We start from the raw sequence: 25217 nt of genomic DNA, 5'->3' as shown, positions 1-25217 counted from the left end.
CAGTATAAAGACAAAGATTCGTGCTTACCTCCGAGGAAACCTAAAATTGTAATTTTTTGTTGTGCAGTTAATGAGATACAACTTTAAAAATTTTACGTAGCCGGTCTTTAAGTTTTTTCAAAAAACGAAAAAATGTCAAAATGGTTTCATATCTGATGTTTGTTTTTTTGTTTTCTTCATTACCCAAAAGAAAATTTTAGCTATAACAAATACAACAGGAGGAGTGCCAATTGGAAAGCTTCCCCCTTCCCTATCAGCTGTCCGTAGGTTTGAGAGGTCCACCGGAGAAAGTTGTTCATCCAGGGCCTCATTCATTCACTCGCTAACATCCTGGATTACAGTATTCTAATAATATATCAGTACACACTTAGAAAGTATATAAAAATAACAATAATAAAATAATAGTATATACAAGCTTATAAGTTTAGAAAGTAAAAAGTAAAAAAAATTTCACTTAAACACGCACAAACATTGAAAAAATTTACATGTTTAGTTTTTACATTGTCTTTCCTCTTCAGTTACATCATCACCATTAAACGTCTCGCATAAATTCAGCCATTGGGCGTCGTTATGCATAAATAATCCAATTTATAGCATTGGATGCATATATGAATAACGAAAATTTAGGTAACCATAAAAAAATTCAGCATAATGAAGCTGATTTGTGCAAAAATGGCTCGACGTAGTTCGTACAAAAAGTAATCCTAAAGTTAACCAGCCAATTAAAAAACAGCCATTCTGATATATTGTTTAATTATTCAAGTTTACAGATTCCATAAGATCACAGATAAAAATTATGAAAGCAAAAGCTTCTTCAGTATGGCTCTCAATTTGCAGAATTAATAACTCCAATTACTGATTTATTCTGAAAATCTCTAGAATCCTTAAACAAGAAGAAAAGGAATCAAGGTTGTATCATTTTTCCAAAACTATCATCATTATTCAACTATCAAAACTATCATTATCAAAAATAACACAAAGAACTTTGCTCTCAATGGAGTGAGTTATTTTTAGCGACATTTTAAAAAAAACTGTTTTTTTTGTTTGTGAATATTTTTAGGGAAAACATTTCATGTTCACAGCCAGCAAAATCGTTTATCAATTTTTTTTCCCAGATAAAATTTTAATGAATGTCCATAGTTTTTGGATATTTGTTTGAATTTCGTGCAGTATTTCCGATGATCTATCATACGAAACACTCAATATTGCTATTTGTTATAAGTGTATTAAAAATGGAGTGCATTTAACTAAAAAAACATTTGAAGAAGCCACATTATAACTCCAGTTCTTTTTTGTACCATGAAAAAATGATATTGAATCACATCTTGTTTGTTTATAATTTTTCAAATTAAAGTTTTTAAAAAAGTGGCAAAAAATTGAAATTTTTGACATTAAGACAACTTTTGTTTGGAAGTTAGGCTCATTTTTAAATTTTACTTGAAACCTTGAGGAGTAAAAAGTTTTTTTTAAAAAAAATTTTCGTAATACCCAGAGGTTAATTGGGAAGAGCGTGATAGTGTTAGGGGTGGAGAACGCTCCTCAGAGCTCTCTTTTGACTTGCTAAAACCTTGGAATTAAAAATCGGTCAAAAGTCTTTACCCCCCGTGTTTACCCCATGTTTACTCCCGTGTTTCTTAGAGCAAAACAAAAGATCACATCAACAGACTTTTTTACTTTAGTGGGATTAAGCTCTACAATTACAAACGTCTGATGTTACGCAACGATCAAAGATCACTCAATAATCGAGTATTAGAATTATTCATTTTGAAATGGCTTTATTTTGACCAGGAGTTTTATCAGCCTAATAATTCCTCTCCAGGGGAAATAATTATCTACTTGAGAGAGCACATATTAACTAGCCTTAAAAAATCGGGGGAGTAACTTTTAAGTAGTAAATAAATGATTATTTTCTTCCAAGTCCGAGGAGTCAAAAAAAAAAAAAATCAATTAAAAAAAAATCTAGTTAGACAAAAAAAAAACCATAACAATAGAAAGTTAAATTTGTTTAGGGATTGCTAACTAAATTAGCGAAAAAACATGTTTTACCCTATAATTTAAGGTTACATTCATAAATACACAATAAACACCCGTAACATCAATACAATAGATACTGAAATTGTAAAAAGAGAACGGAAAATATTTACTTTTAGTAAAATTTGAGTCCGAGGAACTGAAAACGCATAGGAGTGAATTAAGATTTACATTGAAAAGCTATTATTATAAGCAGTACGAGTAAAATGCACCATATTACGAGCTATACACCCTCACGAATTTATCTGCAAGGTCACCAGAATAGCAAAAATAGCCTAATTTTATTTTTTTTCGTTTTCAAAATCTCATTACTAAAACAGAGTAAATTTACTTTTAGTTGTCGATAAGTTTTTTTGCGATAAAAAATCTTCGCAAATAAAAGATTTGCCATATTGCGAGGCCAATTAAACACAACATAGAAAAGATGCTGAAATACAACACACGATCGCTAGTAGATTCTAAAAGAAAAAAGTGTTTTTTTACTTTTCTGAACCATGTCAAATAAAAAATTACTAAATAAAGGAAGAAAAAGAAGGGCGAGGGGACAGTTGAGGGACAAGGGGATAGATAAAAAAAAAACAAGGAAGCAGAATTTTTAAAAAAGGATATAAAACAAAAGTTCTTAAAAATGAAGCTTAAATTAAAAAAAAATTGCATTCACCATTTGTATCTCTCATTTGCTCTTCTCTTGATCTCATGTAAGCAAAGTCATTAACAATAGCTTCTGAAAGATCTTCTAATTTCTTTAATTCTAACTCCATTGGCTTTAGTTTTTCAGTCTTTTGTAACTGTAAATAAAGATAAATATTTTGTTACTATATATTTACAACATCTTTGATACTAAGTACCAAAATAAAAAAAGTCACCAAAAATTTAATCGTGTTTCAAATACTTTAAAACATAAATATCTTTTAAAACTTTTTGTCTTAGTTTAGATACAACTACTTAATTGTAATCAGTTTATTTGATACTATTCGCACATTGATACTTTACATACAATAGTACTGACAATGCACGAATTAAAACTTAATGCTGTAGGTTTTAATGCCATAAGGGTTTTAGGAGAAGATTATCCTAAAAAGGGGCACATAAAAAAATTTCTTTTTTATAAAGAAATGAATGCAACTTACATCATCATAATTTTTTGCCTCTACTCCTGTTTTAACATCAAGAAATATTTCTCTATCTATGCCTTGGCCATGTGTTCCTAAGAAGAAGGAAAAATTACTTAAATAGACTGAAAATTTAGAATAAAATATACAGAAAATTTATGTAACCACAGAGTCTTTAATCTACATAACATTTAACTTTAAAATTCTAAGCCATTCTTATGAATTTCCAACAAACCTTCACTCTGGAAGCAAACTTCAAACATGTCGTAGTCATCTGAAGTAAATGCAAACTTTCCTTTTTGCGCATCTTCTTTCTTGTATAAAACATGGCCGTTTGTATCAATAACCTAAAATTATGAATCATAAAAATTTATTTACAGAATAAATTCAAAAAAGCAAAACAATTACGTCTATAAAATGGCTTTTTTTTAGCATAAATCAGTAAAATCAGCAAGTTAACTCACAAATGAGAACTATAAAAATATAGCGAACACAGCCAGGTGTTAATTTTTTATACATGCAACTTTCATATGCCAAATTTATCAGCATACAGGATAAAGTTGTAAATATTCATTATAATATATGTGTCTAGATTTTTATATATGGAGGGTTACATGACTTATAACTATGGTATGAATTTTATTTCCCACTTTCATTATAAAATTTTCAAAATAAATTTTTTAAACTGCAGATTAGACAATAATGCTTTCAAAATGCAGTCTGAACAATAATGCTTTCAAAATGTTGAATTGATTTTTGTTTATATTTAAAAGTCAATATGAAATGTGTAATGGGTAGAATCAGGAATACTCTCCTTAAGTTATAGAAATGAAAAATTGGTTAAATAAGAATGCTTATATGAAAATATTGGTATTTAAGAGTGATTAAACAAGTTTTAGCATTTCTATTTCAAGAAATACTTACTGATGGCCATAATGAAAGGTAAAAAATAATCTTAATTATTCAAATGAATCCTTAAACATTGTTGATATATAAGAATTCGTTTGAATAAAAATTATTTGATAATATTTGCTTAATCAACAGCAAATAAATTTTTCGTTGGTCACAACAATTCTTTAATGTATCATTTATCAACTTTATTATACACAGATTTTGCCAGACAATAGATTTTTATATATCAACAGGCAATATATGTTATTAAGGATAAATAGAAACGGTAAATGTCTTTCCATATTAGTTGCAATATTGCTAAATTTATTAAAAAAAACCCCAGAGATTTTTTAACTTCTTGCATGGAATTCTGTCAAGTAACTCTATAATATTAAAACAGATAGTGTAATAATTTTCTCTATTTTCTAATGTATTCATTAATAACCTTACAATTCTTTCCTTTTTTTTTTTTTTAAAAAAACAGTATCATAAACAAAATTCCAACTTTTTAAAAACTCTTTAGTATAATACGGATTCTATAACTATTTTTCAAGACAAGGACAAAGAATGACCAACAAATCTTTTTAAAATGTAACAAATATTAAAAAATGTTTGTACGTTTTACTAATACTATTCAATATTAAAAAATATTTGTTACATTTTAAAAAGTCAATTCTGTGATTATTTCGTTAAATTGGACCCTTTCACCGAGATTTCTTTGAGCCTTTGGACAATTTTTGTTGTAATCTATCAGGCTGAGCACAAAAATGACAAAGACAATCAACAGAGAGGCTGGCAAGTACTGGATTTGGCGACAAAACCCTGTTTTTTAACAAAATGATTTATTTCATCAAAAATATTTACCACTGTTTCTATTAATTTAATATAGCTGTTTATTAAAAAGTAAATTGTTTATATTTCTCTTGAATTTTTAAAAATAACACTAATTAGTATTTTTGAAATCCTGATGAGATTTTCTGCAAAGAATTTTGTGAAAGGGAGAAAAATTATTACAATATTTCGATTGAGAGTATCACTAGCCACATTTCATATATGCCTGCAGTTTAGTTAGAAAGTTGATCATATGCAAAATATAAAACTTTTAAAAAGCCTTTAGGAAAACACATCAATGTTAAATTTCAATCGTAAAAGCCATTGTAGCACAAAGTTTCACATGTTGACTTAATAATAGTAAGGGCTAATTGATTGTGATCAAAACAACTCAGCAATAAATGCCAATTATTAAGTCACTAAAAGCAGAAAACTTAGTTTAAATTGAATTTAAAATATGTTAAGAATTTCAAAATTAAGGGATCAGAGGTTATTTAGAAGTTACCTTGATATATATATATATATATATATATATATATATATATATATATATATATATATATATATATATATATATATATATATATTGTTATTTCTGCACAAATTGTAAACAGTTCTTGTATCATAGGATGCACAGTTCCACTAAAAATACCCCTATATATATATATATATATATATATATATATATATATATATATATATATATATATATATATATATATATATATATATATATATATATATATATATATATATATATAAAGGTATTTTTAGTGGAACTGTGCATCCTATGATACAAGAACTGTTTACAATTTGTGAAGAAATAACAAAATTTTAAAAATTAAAAATGTATTTATTGTGAAAAAAAATCAAAAATTGATCTGTGCTCATACTTATTTGATACCATAAAAACAAAACATGATAGTAAGCTTACTGTTGGCAACCATAATAGAAAGTTCAATTAAATGCAAGCCATAAAATGACATATTATACTCTTTGTAAAGAAAATTTAAAAAATTAACACATTTATCAAGCGCATAATTCCTGAATTCAAATTTCGTGATGGCAGTGGACAAAAAGTGTAGCAAAATGTTTTAGGTTTATTCTATACTGTTATAGCTACTAGTGTGAGATTTGATATAAATAACTTTAAGAACGAAGAGTATTTGACGAACTAAAAAACTTTTACCGTTAAATGTGTTTTAATAGGAGCTTCAGATAAGCGATATTCACCAGTAACAAGAACATCTTTATGGACTTCTTCTCTTAAACATTTTTTATTCCTAGCTGATAGAGTAAAAGATAAGCTCTCGGCCTGAAAAACTAGATTTAATAAAATTAAGATTGTAATCCTTGTCGCCATATTTGTGTTCTTTACAGTCAGAACTTGATAACTTCGGCGTTAACGTGGCGGTTGGGAGAACGAATCAACCGCTAAAGATGAGTTTCCACTTTAGAAAATTTATTCTTGCTAATAATACATTTTAGCAATATTTAAAAGAAACGAAGCAGATGACGACTGTAGGGGAAGACCCACAGTTGTCCAATTTTTCTACTTAGGAAAAAAATGAAATTTTGGGTCTTATATGTTTAATATTTTTAGAAACGTCGATAATGTCAGGTTAAGCATGGTTAAAATACACTTTAATACAAAAGGTAACCCATGTTTCTACCACATACCAAGTATAAATTAAAAAGCTTTGGCGATTCGAATAGGACAATGAATAGGGTGCTTAAAAATTAACACATATATAGATATTTTGAGATATTTTTGAAGAAAGCTTTGAAAATACTCTGAAATTCCAAATTAGAAAAAATGCATTTGCGAATACAAACTCACCAAATGTCGCTACGTATCGCCGATTATCTCAAAAAGAAGGTAAGTTTCTTTCAATTTTTATAACCATATCTTGATTCGTTCATTAAGTTTTTTGTGAAGTTAGAAAAAGAAAGAGGGTGTTGGAAAGATGGTCGATAGCTTTCGAGATGAAAATTAGGTTTATTAAAGTTTAATTACTTTTATTTTATTCATTTTGATAATGAATTCAGAAGGGTTTAAAGTTTGGTAAGGGTTGAAATTTAAGGGTTTAAACATTCGTTCACTTTTAGTTTAGAGAACTTGTTGAAAGTAATGGAGCATTTTATTATTCGCGTTTTATTCCGTTGTCATTTAACTTTCTGTTTTTTAGATGGAATAGAGGTTCACAAAAGGAAAAGTTTAGATTTTCAAAAGCTCTGTTTCATTTTCAATTTTTGTTTTGTTTTTATTCTACAACTTTGTGTTAGAAAGCATTGTCAACCTCCACGCGAACAAGTTTTTCAGTGTGCATTACAAACTAAAAAAAAAGGTCTGTAACACACGCTTAATATAAGAATTTATATTAATATAAGAATTTATATTAATATAAGAATTTATATTAATATAAGAATTTATATTAATATAAGAATTTATAATAATATAAGAATTTACTCATTTTCAATCAAAATGAAATAATAAATATTCATTCGAAGGTTGAAAACTTTTCAATCTTTCGCTTTTTTATCAAACTACCACTTTGTGTTTAAAATAGGGATCGCTAGTGTACGGTATACTAAAAATTTAGCGTACAGTTTACCGTATAGTATACCGTAATGTATACTGTAAACTATAGCGTAAACAAAACTTTTTACTTATTGATTTTTTTTATTACTATCATTACTATTTATTTCATATCAGAGAAATCTGTAGAACAATCTTAAATCTTAAAACGGTGAAGAGCAGCAAAAACAGCCTGCTATAAAAATATAACAATTTAACAAACTAAAGTTTTTATTAAGTTAATCTAAAAAACAAAAATTGAATTAAAAAAAAACAACACTTTAATCATGATTAGTCAAATAATAGACATGGTCCAGTAATTTAATTCATTGAGAAAATATAATTATTAATTATCAAGCCAGTCGAAATTATTTCGCAAATAAAAGTAAATAGGTATACTAATCTGTATACTAACTTTTAGTATACCAAGTATACCGTAAAGTATACCGTAAAGTTAGTATACCGTATACTGTAACCGGTGATCCCTAGTTTAAAACCACTATCAATTTTGTAACCAGGCCTTTAAAAAGGTCTGTAATGCACTGTATACTGCTGAATATGAATACCGACAAATATTGAGGAACTGTAAACCGTATCTTTTGAACTGCTAAAAAAAAAAAGTAAAATTTAAAGCCATTTTCAAAAAAATTTGCGAAAGTTTTCCATAAGGCCGATGGTTTCAAGATACAACCAAATGAAATCAGAGTAAAGAAAAAGTAATTCTCAATTTTACTAATAACTAAACACAATAGGAAAATCTTTTATTAAATAATAATTTTTTGAAATAGGGAAATGATTAACAAGGAGAAATGGAGTGTACAATATCATTATAAGACGGAGGGGGCACATAATCATGCACTAAAAAGTCTAAACTCAGATTGTCTGCATAAACCATTTGTGAAACTGGTATTAAAAAACTCGGCGTTTGAGTTCCAATAGAAATTCGGCTAAGTGTGCCACTGTTTGGTTTCTGAGAATTTGTTCTATTATATATGTTTCTTGATGAATATGTGGAAGATCTTCCGCTGGATTGCGTTGCCGGCGACACATATTCAATGACATCATCGTGCGGCTATATAAAAAAAAGCATTAATTAAGCACGAAACAACAGAAATTGTGTTTACATATATAAAATTGTGTGCGTATGTGTGCGTATGTGTGAATATACTTTCTCAAATTCTTTGTAGTAAAACAAAACTACATTTACTTCTTGTTTGAAAAGCAAACAAAACGACGACACTCCAGAGGTAATTGAAATAATACAGCCTACTCCAAACAAAACACAAACACCATACACAAGATTACGAAGATCCTTTTTAACGGATTGGCAGTCTTCAGAAAAGCGGAACAACTGCTTGTCTTGACTTTTAGTTATGTAACAGGAACAGATGTTATTACTGTAATTAAAACTACAATCTTCAAGCTTGCTGAGATTTTTGTCAACTTCAGCAATCAAATAAACAAGACTAAGTGTGCAGAAAATCGTGCAAACACAGGAAAGACATAGCACAATTGTGACCTAAAAATTAAAACTGATGGAAAAATAAAAAACTTCAAGCATGATTAAAATACACGTCAATACAAAAGGTGACCCATGTTTCAATCATGTTACGACACTATTGTTATTGTTATTATTGTTATTACTATTACTATCAATATTATTATTACATTTATTATTAATATTATTATTATTTTTATTATTATTATTATCATTATTATCATTATTATTGTTATTATTATTATTATTATCATTATTATTATTATTACTATTAATTAATTAATTTATTTTTTAAATAAGTAAAAGTTTTAGTTGAAATATATATTAAAAGTTTTAAATAAATTTAAATAAAATTTTTTCTTTTATTATTCAAAATTTAAACCGACGATGCAGGGGAATCGTTTTTTGAAAATTTTCTTCTCCACTATAAAATTCTCCTCTTTTCAAATTCTCTTGAAATAAAAACATAAAAACATTTGGCCTGAACACGTAATAGGATATGGGTCGAACACATAATAAGATTTGGGCCGAACATATAATAAGATTGTCTCAGACAAATGTTTTTAACTCAGTTTTAAAATTCGAGCAACCCAAACCGCTGGTTAAAGCAGCAATTTTTTTTTTTTCTTTTTCATATTTTACGGCTTTTGAGGAGCAATCATTATGTAATATATCTGTCACAAATACAAAAGTATCGACAGAAAAAAGTTGCCAGAGTTTGATGAGTAAAACCTTTTTGTTGACTCCTCGTTTCTGATATGACGGCAGAAATTAATAATAAATGCGTAACGTGATAACAATATTATAACTTAAAAGGATGTTTTTCGAAATTTCCGTTATCCAATTTTGTTGCTTTTAATTTAATTTTTTAAACAAATTTACTAATAAAGAAGCGTAAAAGTCAAAACGCATCTAAGAGTAGCCCGACATAGGGAGATTTGCGGAGATTTTACCTTAGGCCTAACTTTGAAATGGGCCACCAGTTTGAGTGGTGCGGAAAAAACCTTATTCAAGCAATTTTTTTCACAAGAATTTTTAATGAAAGTGAGTAAATATATGACTTCTTCTAAAAAAAAGGAAATCAGTGTAATGCTTTCCTATATGACGCTCATGACGCTGTTTCTTTTATAAACTTTTACTAAACCACACGCAAAATCACCAAAGAATTAAGCCCGTAAATTATTCTGCATTACGGTGGCAACCAGATACTCCCACCCACACCCACCCACCCTTCTTGCAATAGTCCCTGGATTCTAGAGGCCCCTCAGAGTAAGTTTTCCTGGGCCTGACTGAAAGATAAATTAGATTTGAATAAGACGTGAATTTTCTGTAAATATTTTTACTGAATATAAGTTTGAATTAAAATATAGCAAAATTAAAAAATCAAAAATTATTGAACAATAAGTGATAAAGTTCATGGTGACGAACTTGCATACAGAATTTAAGTTGGGTTTGCATGTGGGTTTAAGTTGTGCTAAGTGAAAAAAAAAAAACAATTACCGAGAGTTACTCTAAGAAAACTGTCCATCTAAAACGACGGATACTAAAATGATGCGAAAATAAGCAAACACAATCAAAAAAGCACGATCAAGGAGTTCATATGGTCCTTAAACTATTTGCAACAATTTTTTTTATGCAAGTTTTTTCCTGTCAAGCGTATATATCGGTATTTAAGCAATACATTTCAGATTTTTTAACTGAATTATTTTAATAAGGTATTGGTGATTAAGCAGGCTATCGATAAATATCCCCCTTTACTTTATCTAGACTAGGGTTAAACAACCAAGTAACTTTATCTAAGTTAGAACTTTAAAGCACTTAAATCAAGTAATGAAAATAAAACTTAATTCGTTTTCATTAAAAACATAAAAAGATAGAAATATAAAAAAATAGCAACAAAACTTGTTATTCTTTTTAATGTCGTTTTAGCTGAAAAATGAGACTCAATTACGTTAATTTAAACTTAAAAAAATAATAACAATATAATTGAGCTAATAAAATCTTTATAGTTTTCTAATTTATAAGAACTTTAAAGAATAGTTAACGCTCGTTCTACAACTTAAATGTTTAAACCGTTTAGGTTTAAAACCTGCTAAACCAGTTTAACTCATTTATGAACTCAACAATCTAGAATCGTATGTTTAAAGTATTGGTATACACTGGTCTGTTAAATGCAAAATGTAAAGATATAATGATCAAGGTTACTTACAAGTCGTTTATTATACTTTTGTGACGTTTGCATACACCGAAAACTCATCTAAAACAAAAATGAAGAAGCATTTAAGTATCTTCTTACCCTTAAAAAAGTGAATTTGGGAAAGAAGAACGGTGTTTTGATTGGCTGATTCATATTCTTCATGATTACTAGATTAATTAGCACACATGAATTAATCCATATTTGTGTTTTGAGTAAATTTTAATAACGTGAACAATCTAAATAATTAAACACGAAAATGAGTTTGGTAAAACCTTTCCACAATTTTGCGTCTGTTGTTCTTTTTTTTAACGTCTTTATTTCTTTACACTGAACATTTCTTTAGATTCAGAGCAAAAGGAAAAAATAGAATAAATAACTATGTTTGTTCTTCGTATTTAATGAAGTCTCAAGATGCCTTCTTTAAAGTTTAATCATGCTTTCGGATAATAGTTTTCAAAAAGACAATGAAGTTATTCTTCGAGTCGCATGGCGGTCAGATCAAGACTATTCTAAATAGGCCAAAAGGTTGTAGATCTCAGAAAGCTGCTTTATGTATTCTAATCGGGAGAGTGCAAATTGTAGTAGGTCATAGTCATAACATTCTGTAATATTGAGATGGAGCCTTCAATAAATTTAACTAGTTGAGCACATGCACAAGGTATAAATCTTTGCTGATGATGAAGCATAAGGTGAGAAAACTCGACGTAAAGTTACAATGAGAGAAAAATCGATGTGACGATGCAACGTAAAAAAAAAAATATGGTGTGAGATTTTACTTATAAAGTTCTTCATTGAAGTGAAAAAAAGCAGCTAAATGAATTTTTAATTACAAATCTGACGACATTTTTGGAAGCTTTGTTTTGTAATATTTATTATAAACTAAAATCTTTTATATTTTCAATTTCATGATAAATGTCTGTTTCACCAAAAGTTTATCAAGTATTAAAAAAGACCATTTGCAAATTTTATACTTCAATTCCCAACGTGGGATTATATTTACACTTTTCTTCATCTATATCATTCTTTATAAATGAATAACGACCTGGGCATTAAATGCACGATGAGTATCTTAGTTGAGTTTTTTTTTGTATTCCAAGTGAAAAAAATACTTTAATAAATTTTCCGTCATTCATAAACTTTTCTTTAACTTATTTTTCGATGCACTTTTAAATACAGAGAAGACTTCTGGTCATACTTAAGATATACTCACATTTTGAGTTTCTAGCAGTAAAATTATCTGATTTTTAACAAACTTCTGTCTTGTTTTAAAGTTTTCATGTCAATATTTTTACGCTAAATTAAAAGCAAATGATGTGAAGTTTAATAATGAGACTTTCTTGTAACCAAAGCAAAGAGAGACAAAAAAAAAAAAAAAAAAAAAAAAAAAAAAGACCGCTTAAATGTGTGCGTTGCTAATGGAAAATCATTAACTTCTTCCGTTGTTAGTAAAGAGAGAAAATTTTAAGTAAGTGAAACAACCGTAAAAGGTTTTTAAATCAAGGAAAAAAAAAATTCACCTTGAGTCTTTCTTCAAAATGGTGCAAGTTATTTTTGACATTTTAAAATGTTAATCTAGAAAAAAAATTTCGTTCTCGTATAAGGAAGCACATTTATTCACGAAAACATTTCTTCGCTTGTTTGCTTCGTTCTTTTGTAAACAAAATAGCTTATGACAGATGTTCCGGACTAATCTAACGAAAACAATCGGCTAATTCTATAGTGGTAAAATAGATACGAGTTCTTTTATAGTAAAAGTTGAGCCTCTTTTTCGCACAAAACAAGTATATACCTCATCAAACTGTAAAAAAAAACGAGAAAGTGAAGGAAGTTTTATGAGCTGTATTCTTTAAAATTAAACACCGTGTAGACAATATTTGCTCACGGGAAACGACACTTTTAAGATATTTGAATCGGGCTAACCAATTAGTTCAGCCATCTGTTTTGCTGTTAAGAAAAGTCTGGGTTTTTTTAAATCAACACAAACTAAGTACGGAAAGGTTTGTTTACTTTACGAATCTGTGGCTGGAAATGTGTACAATCAATTGGCTGCATTTAGAGATTTTTTGCGAGCACAGATAACAAATGTGTCACAGATAACAAAAGGCGTAAATTTGCCAAATTGAAAAAAACTTTTGTAACATCTGTTTTTTTAAATGCTTATCCTGAACAACTTTTTCGTTGAATTTTCGTTTTTTATATCAACAATCATTTTGCAATCTAACTTACAAGATAACAAAATGATGCCATGTCTCTGAAAAACAAGATCACAATTCTTGTTTTATCATAATTTAAATTCTAAATTTATTCATATATTTACATTTTATATATTTACATTTATCGTGTTTTATTCACATGAAAACTCCTCAAAAAAAAAAAAACTAAAAATATAAACTGAAAGTTTGACAAGAAAGATTCCTCGAATAAAGAAGTCGAATTGATAAATCGATGAAGTGACACAATCAGTCATATTTTTATATTACTTTTATTTTGAGGTTTTCAACAGAAACTATTTTTTCTTCTTATAAGAAACTTCTTCTTCTATGATATGCCTCTTTAGATTTTTATCGAAATTGTCATTTTTAACGTTTGCTTTGACAGAAACTTCAAAATTTTCTGTTGTTGTAATGACAGAAACTTTGTGATTCTCTGTTGTTGCACTTGCATTGACACAAACTTCGCTATTCTCTGTTGTTGTATTTGCTTTGACACAAATTTCATGACTTTCTGCTGTTATACCGGCCGACGGTAAGAAGAAATCATTAGAAGAAGCTTTAGAGCTTTCAACGCGATTATCGGCGTCTTCAATAGAATTTTCTACAGTGGATAAGACTTTATCTCTCATTTTTGCAACTGGCATCATGGCCTGGACATGAGATGTTGAGTTTTGGTCATCTTTTTCACAACAAGAATCACTAATAGGAACGTTTTGATCTATTAAATCAAATGTATTTACGAAATTCATTTGAAGAATGGTTTCACCTGATTGTTTAGTATTCAAAGAGGAGCCAGAGAAGTCTACAGGTTCGTCAATTTTGAGATGCTCTGTTTTAGGAGTTGATAACTTAACTTCATAAATCAAATCATTAGATGAGCTAGAAATACTCGGTAAATCGTCAGTTGCATCATTGAAATCAATTATTCTGCTTTCCTAAAACAAGGTAAAACAGTTTGATATATATATATATACATACACATATACACATATATATATATATATATATATATATATATATATTAGGGTGGTTCAAAAATAGGTCATGTAAAAAATTTGAAAAGAGCCCTAGCTTATGATCTGCCTTGACCCCAAAATAGTACTTAAAATTTTTTACAAAAATTTTTTTGATCATTGGAAAGGTTCCCACAGACGGCAAAAGGGTCAATTTTTGCCCCGTTTTAAGGAAAACTTTACCCTGCTTGTGGGACCCTTAAACTTCAACCATTAAAAAAAAAAACTATCCAATAACATGGTAATGAGTTATAAAACTTATGTTAAAGGGGCTCTTTTCAAAAATAAACATTCAAAGAGTTTTATTTTTTCAGCAAAAAGCGGGTTTTTAGTGGGTATTTTCAAAATATCTTACATTTCAATTTTTTTGTATAATTTAATATTTGAAAACATAACTTTTTTTGCTGAACAATTTTTGTTTTGAATAAAGAATAAAAAAGATTTTAAATAAAATAAAAAATAAATATTTCATTTTCAAAATTAAAATATAATCTTATTATTTCATCTAACATACTTATATGTAAACATTTAAATTTAGACTAACATAAAATATTAATAATCTATATGATGCCACCCAAAAAGAAAATTGAAAGAGTTGATGATACTTTTTTAGTGGGAAAAATAAATTGTACTATTCTTAACATCAAATTTGCTACTACACAAGAAATTCTTCAATACTACAACTTTCTGAGAAAATCTAAACCTGAAGTTAAACTGAGTTTTATTGTAGGATGTCCAAACAAAAGTGGATCATTCTCACCAAATTGTCCTACCAGTCAGTTACATTGCTGCATAATATCTAAACTTGTAGTTCCATGGACACGTGGTGGATTTGAAGTAATTACAACTCAGAAGCTAAGGTAATGATAGATCAAACTGTATAACCTTATCAAAATAAATTTTTAAGTTTTTATAAGCATTTAATAATAATAATTTCATTTTATAGTATCAAGGTCACAAAAATGGTGCAAGACTGGATGAAGCTGAAAAGCCTAAGCAAAAGAAACAACGCTGCTGAAGTTAAAAAAAGAAAGAACTTTAAAGAAAATATGAAAAAGGTTTTCTGGATCGGAGAAAACCCACTAAATATGATTGAAAAAATAAGAAAAGATAGGTTGAGAAACCAAAATGACAAAGAGGAAGACATAGCTTTTCTTAAAGACCAATTAGAGGAAAGGAAAGGAAAGTTAGGGGATTGGATAAGAGATTTCAATATTCATTAAAAAGAAAGTATAAATCTAGCTAGAAAGTATAAATGTAGTTATAATAAATTAAACAATGTATCAGATACTGATTCTGAAAATTCATTAAGTTCTTTTAATACCAATAAAAGCAATTCAAATGATAGTGAATTTGAAATTGAGTCATATATTGATCCTACAAATTCTGTCAACCTACCAAAGGATATCTTGCACCGTACTGCTCACACAGCAGTTGGAGAGGGTTTAACTCCACATCAACATACAGCAATTCTTAGCAGTATTATTGTCAATTCTGGAGGATGCATGTCTGAGTTTGTATGCTCTAAATCTTCATCATACAGAGCAGCAGAGAAGGCTGTGGCAATAGGTGCAAATGAAATCAGAGACATATAAAAAGCATTTCTAAACCTTCAAATTCTCTGATAACAATTCATTTTGATGGAAAAATTGTGAAAGAACTTACTGAAGGAAAACAGTTTTCAAAAGATAGGTTAGCTGTTCTTGCTAGGATTAAAGGACAAACCGAGTTACTTGGAATTCCAGTAATCGACTCAGGTTCTGGAGAACACCAAAAAGGAAGCTACAGAAGAACTTATTTCTAACTTTGGATTAGAGGATAAAGTTCAGTGTCTTTGCTTTGATACCACTAGCGCCAACACAGGTAAAGCAAAAGGAACTTGTAGCAGAATCATTGTGCACTTACAGCGCCCTATGTTATTAACTGCATGTCGACACCATATTTTTGAGCGTCATGTTACCCATTTTTGGGAGCTTTATCCAAGTAGTCATACTTCAGGACCAAAAAATAAATTATTTAAACTTCTTAAGAACCATTGAAATGATCTAGATACTGAAAATCAAGATTTAAAAAAATTATCAACTCCTGTTGATTCCTGGATTAATGAACAAAGGCTGAGTGCTATTCAATTTTGCAGATATATAGTTAGCACTTAAGTTTTTAAGAAGGTGAGTAATAATAGCTTTATAAATTAATTTAAAATCTAATTATCTCTTCTTATTTCCAAAAAATAGTATAGTAAAGAAGTACTTCACATATAATTTTCCAGTTTTACAAATTTGTAGTAAGTAGTTTAAGTTATTATAACTTAGGAAAAAAAATTTGTTTAGGATGGAAAGTTTTGTAAAGATTATCAAGAATTGGCTGAACTTATATTGATGGTACTGTCACACACTGACAGGTTTAAACTTCACAATCCTGGAGCTGTTCATCATGCCAGATTCATGGGTAAAAGTTTATTTTACCTAAAACTGTTTCTACTTATGGAAAAAATCCCTGAAATCAATGAAGAGAGCAAGGATGAAATCACTGAAATGACAAAGTTTCTTTCCATTTTTTACACTGAATAGTTTCTTAGAGCGGAGCTAAGTTCAGCTGCTCCAACGCAGGTACACGGTCTGAATAACTGTTTTAAAATAAAGATATAATTTTGAATAAATACAAAAAGTAGGTATATTATTTATTTTTAAATTAAACATTGAAAAATCTAACCCTTAACTATTAGGATATGAAAGCATACTGGCAGATGAAAAGGTTTGAGGAATTCAATAAAGCTGGAGCTCAAGCTGTTTCTGAATCCATTATGCAACATACTTGGTACCTTGACCCATATTTAGTCATTATAGCAATTGCAGATCAGAAATGTAAAGAATGTAGCAAAATGGCTAAGAGACTATTTGGTCTAAAACGACCCTCTATAGAGGAGTATTCCTTAGAAAGACAGGTGTTGGATAAAGACATTCTGAAGAACTTAAACTTTTCACAGGATGAGCCTCCCAGTTTAGTTCCACTAGTTACAGAGAAGTCCTGGCTTATATTTGACATGCTTGGTTATGGAAAAGCTGAGGTTCAATGGATGAAGCTTCCTGCAGAGTATTGGATTTTAAATGATTTCTATCAAGAATTTGAAACAGCCATCATGAATCTTGATGTTGTGAATGATTGTTCAGAAAGAACAGTCAAATTAGTTCAACAACTTGTTAATAAAGCACATTCAGAAGAGAAAAGGCAAGATACGTTTCTTTTTACTCATGTGTACAAGCAAAATCGAAATGGTAGAAAAAAGTTGGATCATGCCAAAGCTGCACTCAATAGTATTATTTATTATCTACTTTTTGATCCATTTTGTTTTTGAAACACTTGTAAATGTTTGGCTTTTGTTTTGTAGTGGTAAAGTTTTTTTTTTATTGTATTCAAACAAATACTTTTTTTTTTAAAAAAAACATTTTATGTTTTGATGATTTTCAATGTTTTATCATTCTACTGAAAGTTACTTAAAAAAGTATTTATGAAAAGAGCCCCTTAAACTTAAGTTGTATAACTAATTACCATGTTATTGGATAATCTTTTTTTAAAATTGGTTAAAATTTAAGGGTGCCACAAGCGGGGTAAAGTTTTCCTTAAAACGGGGCAAAAATTTACCCTTTTGCTGTCTGTGGGAACCTTTCCAATGATCAAAAAAATTTTTGTAAAAAAGTTTAAGTACTATTTTGGGGTCAAGGCAGATCATAAGCTAGGGCTCTTTTCAAATTTTTGACATGACCTATTTTTGAACCACCCTAATATATATATAACAAAAATACACTAGCGTTTGATTTTAAGACCACTGCATCATTGGAAAGACAATTGGTGCAACAATCAAAACAAAAAATTGAAGAGAAAAATATTATTTTTTGAATAATTTCACTATGTTCTTGAACTTATTTTGTTTTTACAGAAAAAATTTTTTACTTTTTCTGGGTTAGGTACTCTATTATTTGAAACATTTTCACAGTTTTTTGAATTGTGAAAATGTTTCAAATAATGGAGTGCTTAACCCAAAAGTTTTGATAACAAGAAATCCTCTGGAGGGTTCATAGTACATACCTAGAGAATTAAAAAAATCATTTCCCCAAAATCAGGTATTGACATCCGAGCTAGAAAAATGCATCTGAAGATTAAGCTAACATTTTTGATAAATGCAAACCTTAAAATTGCTCAATTTAGTTATAAAAAGTGGACTTTAGATTTCAAGTTACATATTTTGACAAATATCATGTTAAATATGCATAAAATAATAAGAAAATAAAAATAAATTACAACTTTTACAAAGTAAACATTTTTCTTTATTCTAAAAAGATGAAAAAAACACAAATAGTAGATAATCTTTTGATCTTCACATGTGTTTGTTGTTAGGGTTCCACAAGGCAGTTGATCAGGTTCACTTTGTATTGAGGATGAACAAAAGAACATTTAAATCTTTGCCAGTGATGCTTGAATTCATGGTGACGAGCCTCTGTTGATTGTTCACTGAAGATTCCTAGAGAGAACTTTTGCTGGTTGATTAAATATCTAATGTTGTGGAAAACTGCATGGACTTTGGGTGTAATTGAAACTGCTCTAAGAGCAACATATGACTTTTGGAAACTTTGAATTTTTTCTGAGTAGTTGTGCTCCAAATGCTTGCCAAAACAAGACTCAACAACAGCATTGAACTTTCGGGAAGTATCAACATAGCCAAACACTCTAAATGCAGATTCAATTTCTGCAAGTTGTTTGAGAAAATCAATGTTTTTCAGTAACTTTCTGGATTCTGGTCCTGCCAATTGACCCCCATGGTACGGTCTGGTCTGGATGTTAAGTCCAACTAACCACTTGTCAGCACTTGGCCATGGCTATTTGAGTGATTTTAGGAAATGATTTACTACCCCTAACACAATAGATGTAGTTCCATGGTGTGTGTGTGTGTGTATGTGTGTATTAGATCTATTATTAGAGTCTCATATTTTTCAACGTTACAAATAATTTTAAGCGTATTGCATTGTATCATAATCTTTTCGTCATTTGTTTTAAGTGTGTCATAAGATTTCAACTCTATGAGTTGATTATTTTTGATGTCTGTGATTCTAATAGGCGGACAAAACAACAAGGTTTTTTATCTTGCAATAACAATAACAATTTATAAATTGGAAAGGTAATCATGAGAATTTCTAAGTCTTAAAATGATTTTATTTTTCATTAAAATATAACATAATATAAACCAATTATACTTTTACCTTGAATCTCAAATGGCAAAGAATAAACTTTGCTTTATTAGTATTATCTTCTGTTAAAAAAAGTTAGAGGACGCCACTTACCTTCTAATACTTAATCAAAACAAAAAAACATATATATATTGCACAGGCGCCATATACCATTACAACAAAAATTTGAACTAACGCTCTACTTTTGGTCGTGCAGTTTTGAGCGTGATTAAAGATGCTTCCAGCGTAAGTTTTGCCAAAAAAGTTTTATGAAATCAATTTTTTTGTTTTTATGCTAGAAACAAATCAGTAAATCACGTAGCTTAACACATTTATTAAATTGACTGCTGGTGAGCCAATAAGTGGTGTTGTTAAAGTTCTTTGCTAATTTGCCCCCTCCACCAGATGAGATGAAACCTTAAAAGTCTTTCCTGATTGACCCAAGGTTTCTGGGAGATCCACAGTTTACCATGTCCTTGGCTTCAGCATCACACCAGGTGCATGCGTGCAAACCCTAACTTGAGTGTGATTGAATCCCACAAATGATGTTAGCAAGTTTTAAGTCACAGAACAAGAAGTGTATATCATTTACTTTTATCAAGTCAAAGATCAGATTGACATTATCATATGTTTCTTCACACACAGCAAGTAGCAGTTGTCATTTCACACTGGAATCTTTTGAGTTTTGTTCAGTTGAAAACCTTCTTTAGGGCAGTTGAGGAAGGTTCTCCAGGTCTATAATACCCAAACTGACTTTGAGAAAACCACCTCCTCTGTCACTCCCCAGCTTTACAAGATGGCTTTGTGAAATACCTCTCTTTAAGATGCTTTGCTCAATGAGGGATTTGACATATATGCAATGAGTAACAACCCTAAACAAAACAGACCCTTTTCCAAAACATAGTTGAATGTCAGTGGATGTAAACTCTTCAGAAAGTTGTTTTCCAAAGACTGGAAATTTGCTGCAAAATTTTTCTCAACCATGCGAGTTTATGACACACCATTTAAAGTAGTTGCTAATTTGTTTATTTCCACATTAGAAAGGCCTGTGTTCATTTGAATTTTAGCAAAATCCTCAGCATTCTTTTTCTGTGAAGAGACTTCTGGATTTAGCTGAACCTGATATTGGATTCAGAAAAATATCAGCTATCATTAACTTGTAGTACTTTTTTGTTTCCAATTGATGGAAATTAACATTATATCTTTATTAAAAGATCAGAATGAGCCCAAATAGCATAGAAACTAACAAAAGCCAATAAAATTACTATACAATTAGACTTGTACAGTGATACCTTTTACCTGGAAATGAAGGAAATGGAGAGCCTCCTTGAGCTTGCTTAAGTCTGACAATTCCTTTAGGAGAAACAGCAGATGAAAATATAACTGAGACTACAACATTCTCAGCTGTAACTCTCTTTTTTGTTAAGACTTCTGACAAGTTCTTGTGCAGACTGGATTTTGTGCAGACATGAGAAATACCTTGTCCAACAACAGAGAAGCACTTCACACATCTTTTCTCTGTAATATTTTGTGACTTGGGTGGTTTATATGGTCTGGAGGTAAAATGTTCCTGTAGGTCAAGTTTTGCGTTTTCTGATAGTAATGTAATAGAGCAAATTTTGCATTCACAGGATGTTGGTCTTTGTAAGTGTTTTGACACTGATTGAGTTGAAACCAAATAATTAGGGAAGTGTGGCTTTTTGACCCTCTTCATGTATTCTAAGGGTAGAATGACACGCCTAACAAATTCCACATGGCACTCTCAAATCCTGAAAGTCAATTTGTTTCTGTAGAATATTTTTGACCCTTCCCATCATATCATTTGAGAGTGCCATTGATGCCCCATTGAGGCAAAGAAAATAAACTGATCTTATATTTTCTTCATGGTTTTTTTGCCTTATTAGGCAAAATTTTTGTTGAGTTTTGAGAATTATTCTTCTAATTAATTAGGGCTGTCAGTGCGTAGCGCAGATACATACAAGAAACTTTTATTGACAATAAATAGATGATAAGCTTTAGAAACATTAGACATGCTTTTTCCCAGATTCTTCTGCTAGACAAATTGAAACGGTTAAATACTCATAAAATTGGTGGCACAAAATTTTAGGGTGTTGTTATACAGCATGAAACTTTAGGATGTTGCTATGCATTTATTAATCAACAATGTGCAATACACAAAACAAAAAAACATTTTGTAGTCTAATAGACAAGTATGACTTACACTAAACAAGGCAAAATTATGATCCTTTTAGAATAAAAAAAATAGAAATTTGGGTTAAAGATATAATTTGTAAATTAAAATATATTTTCAAAAATGTCATATTGATTGATTTTAAGAGGGGTCTAAATGTACATTTTATGCTGAATCTTTAAATGCATTTTCCTTTCTCGGACGCTAATACCTGATTTTCGGGAAATGATTTTTTTAATCCTCTAAGTAAATACTATCTCCTCTTTAGAGGTTTTATCTGAGTCAGGGTTGTAAGGTTGGGTGGAAGGTTATTTTTTTGAACAGTGTTTCATAAAAAATGGCTAAAGTTCAATACTTGTAATTTATATCCAGCCAGTGAAAACCCTAAAGTAAAATAAATATTTAGCAACAAAATTGATGTTAATAAATATGAATAAATGCTATTTCTAAAAAAATGTGAATTGTTAAATCTTGATACAACTTTCTTCCTCCAGACTCTTTTTTTAAATGATCTATCAAATGATTAGGTGAATATCAAACTTATATATTCTATAAATAATCTATAAAATCTTATTACTGCTCCCAATAAGTAAAATTTTGTAAAAAATTTTACAGAACTTTATTTCTTCATAATTAAGGAGTTAAATAGACTTGAAGAAGAGTTCTTTGATAAGTCTTCACTTGTGTCTTCATTAAGACCTTGCAATACTTAATATAATCCAACAAAGGCATGTTTTTACTGATGGATCTAAATTCAAATTTAAAACATTTTTTTCATCAATAAGTAAATATTAAATTCATAAAACTTAAAATACTTTTGATGGGAATTTCAGTCTTTTTTCAATTGGATCCCAATATTTTTCAATGAGATGCTCAGCTTCAAGAAAGTTTTTGGAAGACTCAATTGTAGTAGATGCCCATTGCACTTTGTAATAACGTTTGCCATCCTAAAGAAATAAAAATACATACAAACTTAAAAAGCATAAATTATTGATCCAAAGGAATTTAAATACTTTTAAAAATCAATTTTTAAAGTATCCACTAATAGGTTAGTTTGACATTTCTTTTACTGATACTTTAAAAATCAAATTTGAAAGTATCCACAACAGTTTTGCAACTCTGTTTATACATATCTTAATATGCAAAAAACTTAATTTGATTTTTAATAGCAAGATAAAGCATCTGAATTAAATAGTGAATATAAAAACTAGAAAGATCAGGAAAAAATATCTTGACCAGGGATGAAAAGTCCCAGTTTTTTAATATAGATGTCTATTTTCAAGTAATTTTAGAAAAATACACTTTTAGATGTTTAGCCAAAAACTTATCTGCCACAAAATTTCTTTAATAAAATCTAAACACCTTTTTAGCTAAAAGAAAACATTTTAAGGTAAAATAAACATAATCAATATATTTAGTAGTTAACTACAATAACAACCTCTTTCATTTTCAGACTATATTATTTTCCTTAAAAGATAAGAATTATATTCAGATGTCCCTTCATGACGTTTTGTTTTTTAAGTGCATATTTTCTTAAGTGTGCTAAAACTTTACAAAATTTCACTTCTTTGTCCAAAAATTTGTCAATTAGATATTTCACTCTGTGTTATTCAATCTGAGGTCATTATATAATTCAGGATATTTCTAAACTCCTTGTATTATTGACAAATTTTATTTTTGTTGGTCAGGTTGACAGCTTGATAGTAAATATCTGAGAATATAAGAATCCTGATATTTATGGAAGTCAAGTTAAAATGATTGATAAGTCTTAATTCCATATTTTATCCACTTACCTCACCTATCATTGTGTCAACAATCTTCTCTGGAATCATATCTCCGTACAACTCAAACCACAATCTTCTTCTTTGTTCCTCTTCATCCATTTAAAGAATAGTTTCGTACTGCAACAAAAAATGGTGATACTGCAGTTCCCCCCTCCCTCGTTTTTCTGATAATAATAAGGCATCTGCGTATCGAAACTTTTTTTGTTATGATACGATAAATGCGTGTCATCAGTTTATATATATATGTATATTGTGTATATTATATTATATTTGTGTTAATATACATGCATATTGTGTATATCATTATGTTTATTACGATAATATCGCATCCAAAAAAATGCAAACGATAAAGTTTCGACATTTACCGAAAAATTACAATATTTATCCTTCAGTTACGAGAAATATCGTAACTCATATCGTAAGTACAATAACGAACTTATCGATACATAACGATATTTTTTACTTTTTTCGACTAAAAAATTAATTTTTTAAAAACCTAATTAACTGTTATAAAATTACTGACAAATGCACAATTTAATTTTAAAAAGAAATAAACAAAACTTTATTTTTAATTTTGATTTTTTAATTTATTCAAGATTTAAGACTTAGCAAAAAAGCTGAAGCAAAAAAACAGCAAAAAAAAAAAAATAAATAATAAAATAAAATAATGTTTTGATAAATTGTTGACTTGCCATGTTAAACATGCTAAAGTTTTTGATTGTGATTTAATTAAAGAAAAATATGAAAATTTGATCTCAAAGATCAGGTATATCAATAAATCACCATATGGCAAATTTTATAAACTCTAATCTGTGAAGTATACAAATGACGCCACTAAGGCAATGAGCAAATTTAAATTAGTCATCCATTTCAACTGCTGGTGTAAGAGTCGAAGTTGTAGATCCCTAACCTGAAGCAGTTAAGAATATATATATAAAATAATAACGGTTGGTTTTTAAAAAACCGGACTGACTTTCATTATATATAGATAGATAGATAATATATTTGATAATAATAACAATAATATTAAAAAACCCCATTCCTCAGACATTTATTTATCATTCAAATTTGTTTGAATAAACAAATATTTGAAAAAATAAAATAGATTTATTTTTGTACTGACTTATGGGATATAAGGCAATTAAACGATCAGTATGTATCATGGCTTAATAAAAAGTAGAACATTTGAAAAAAATTTAATATTTGAAGTTCACCTAAAGAATGATTTGAGAATAGTAACCTGAATCAGTTATGTCACACGATTTCAATTAAAATTACTACAATTGTTGTCACACAAATAAAAAATAAGTTTTCTAAAAAAAAAACCTTATAATAGTTAACTTAAACTTAAAAAAACACCTTCTTTTAAAAGTTTTGGTTCATTACGGTACAAAAATGATATCGTTAATATCGAAACCCAAACGATATCTTATTGAAATCATATCGAACGTATCGAATTTTATCAAATCATATCGAATCACACTATCGAAACAAATATCGGTTAGTTTCGATATTTTTATAACGATACGCAGATGCATAAAAATTCAATTAAACGTACTTTAACGAAATGACGTACTTTAAAATGTATATATACATAATTTTTGATAAAAACAGTTTTAGCTGTTTTATATATTATATATAATATATAAAACAGCT

The 25217-nt window shown here is 28.9% G+C and overlaps 3 protein-coding genes and 1 pseudogene across 5 annotated transcripts; 1 reads left to right on the top strand and 3 right to left on the bottom strand.

Moving 5' to 3' along the window:
• Window positions 1–1987: 1987 nt before the first annotated feature.
• On the bottom strand, window positions 1988–6302 carry LOC145183406 (transmembrane emp24 domain-containing protein 10-like). The gene is made up of 5 exons (XM_090086230.1): window positions 6055–6302; window positions 3379–3490; window positions 3162–3238; window positions 2693–2819; window positions 1988–2489 (listed from the first exon to the last, which is right to left on the bottom strand). The coding sequence occupies exons 1-5, from the start codon at window positions 6226–6228 to the stop codon at window positions 2365–2367; spliced, it is 615 nt and encodes a 204-aa protein (XP_089942356.1). The 5' UTR covers window positions 6229–6302; the 3' UTR covers window positions 1988–2364.
• A 1240-nt stretch (window positions 6303–7542) lies between these two features.
• On the bottom strand, window positions 7543–12801 carry LOC145201937 (uncharacterized). 2 transcript variants are annotated; one of them, XM_080074806.2, is made up of 4 exons: window positions 12656–12801; window positions 11151–11198; window positions 8651–8962; window positions 7543–8515 (listed from the first exon to the last, which is right to left on the bottom strand). In XM_080074806.2, the coding sequence occupies exons 2-4, from the start codon at window positions 11196–11198 to the stop codon at window positions 8240–8242; spliced, it is 636 nt and encodes a 211-aa protein (XP_079930932.2). In that variant the 5' UTR covers window positions 12656–12801; the 3' UTR covers window positions 7543–8239. The 2 variants fall into 2 exon arrangements, with proteins under 2 accessions (XP_079930932.2, XP_079930933.2); XM_080074807.2 differs by lacking the exons at window positions 11151–11198; window positions 12656–12801 and adding an exon at window positions 11238–11386 and having other exon boundaries at window positions 8171–8515.
• A 641-nt stretch (window positions 12802–13442) lies between these two features.
• Window positions 13443–23746, bottom strand: LOC145183325 (uncharacterized). The gene is made up of 3 exons (XM_090085074.1): window positions 23571–23746; window positions 22593–22724; window positions 13443–14286 (listed from the first exon to the last, which is right to left on the bottom strand). Exons 1-3 carry the CDS (start codon window positions 23658–23660, stop codon window positions 13645–13647), a joined length of 864 nt encoding a protein of 287 aa, XP_089941200.1. The 5' UTR covers window positions 23661–23746; the 3' UTR covers window positions 13443–13644.
• Window positions 14796–17444, top strand: LOC149889308 (uncharacterized; annotated as a pseudogene). Its single transcript, XR_016451787.1, has 4 exons — window positions 14796–15224; window positions 15311–16532; window positions 16695–16973; window positions 17090–17444. The product of XR_016451787.1 is annotated as an uncharacterized LOC149889308 (transcript).
• Window positions 23747–25217: the final 1471 nt, after the last annotated feature.

Source organism: Hydra viridissima, unplaced genomic scaffold (genome assembly GCF_058129835.1).
Source record: "Hydra viridissima isolate aposymbiotic clone 2 unplaced genomic scaffold, HvirCarnegie_v1 scaffold_4, whole genome shotgun sequence".
Taxonomy (NCBI): Eukaryota; Metazoa; Cnidaria; class Hydrozoa; order Anthoathecata; family Hydridae; genus Hydra; species Hydra viridissima.
This window is presented reverse-complemented; position numbering and strand designations above follow the sequence as displayed.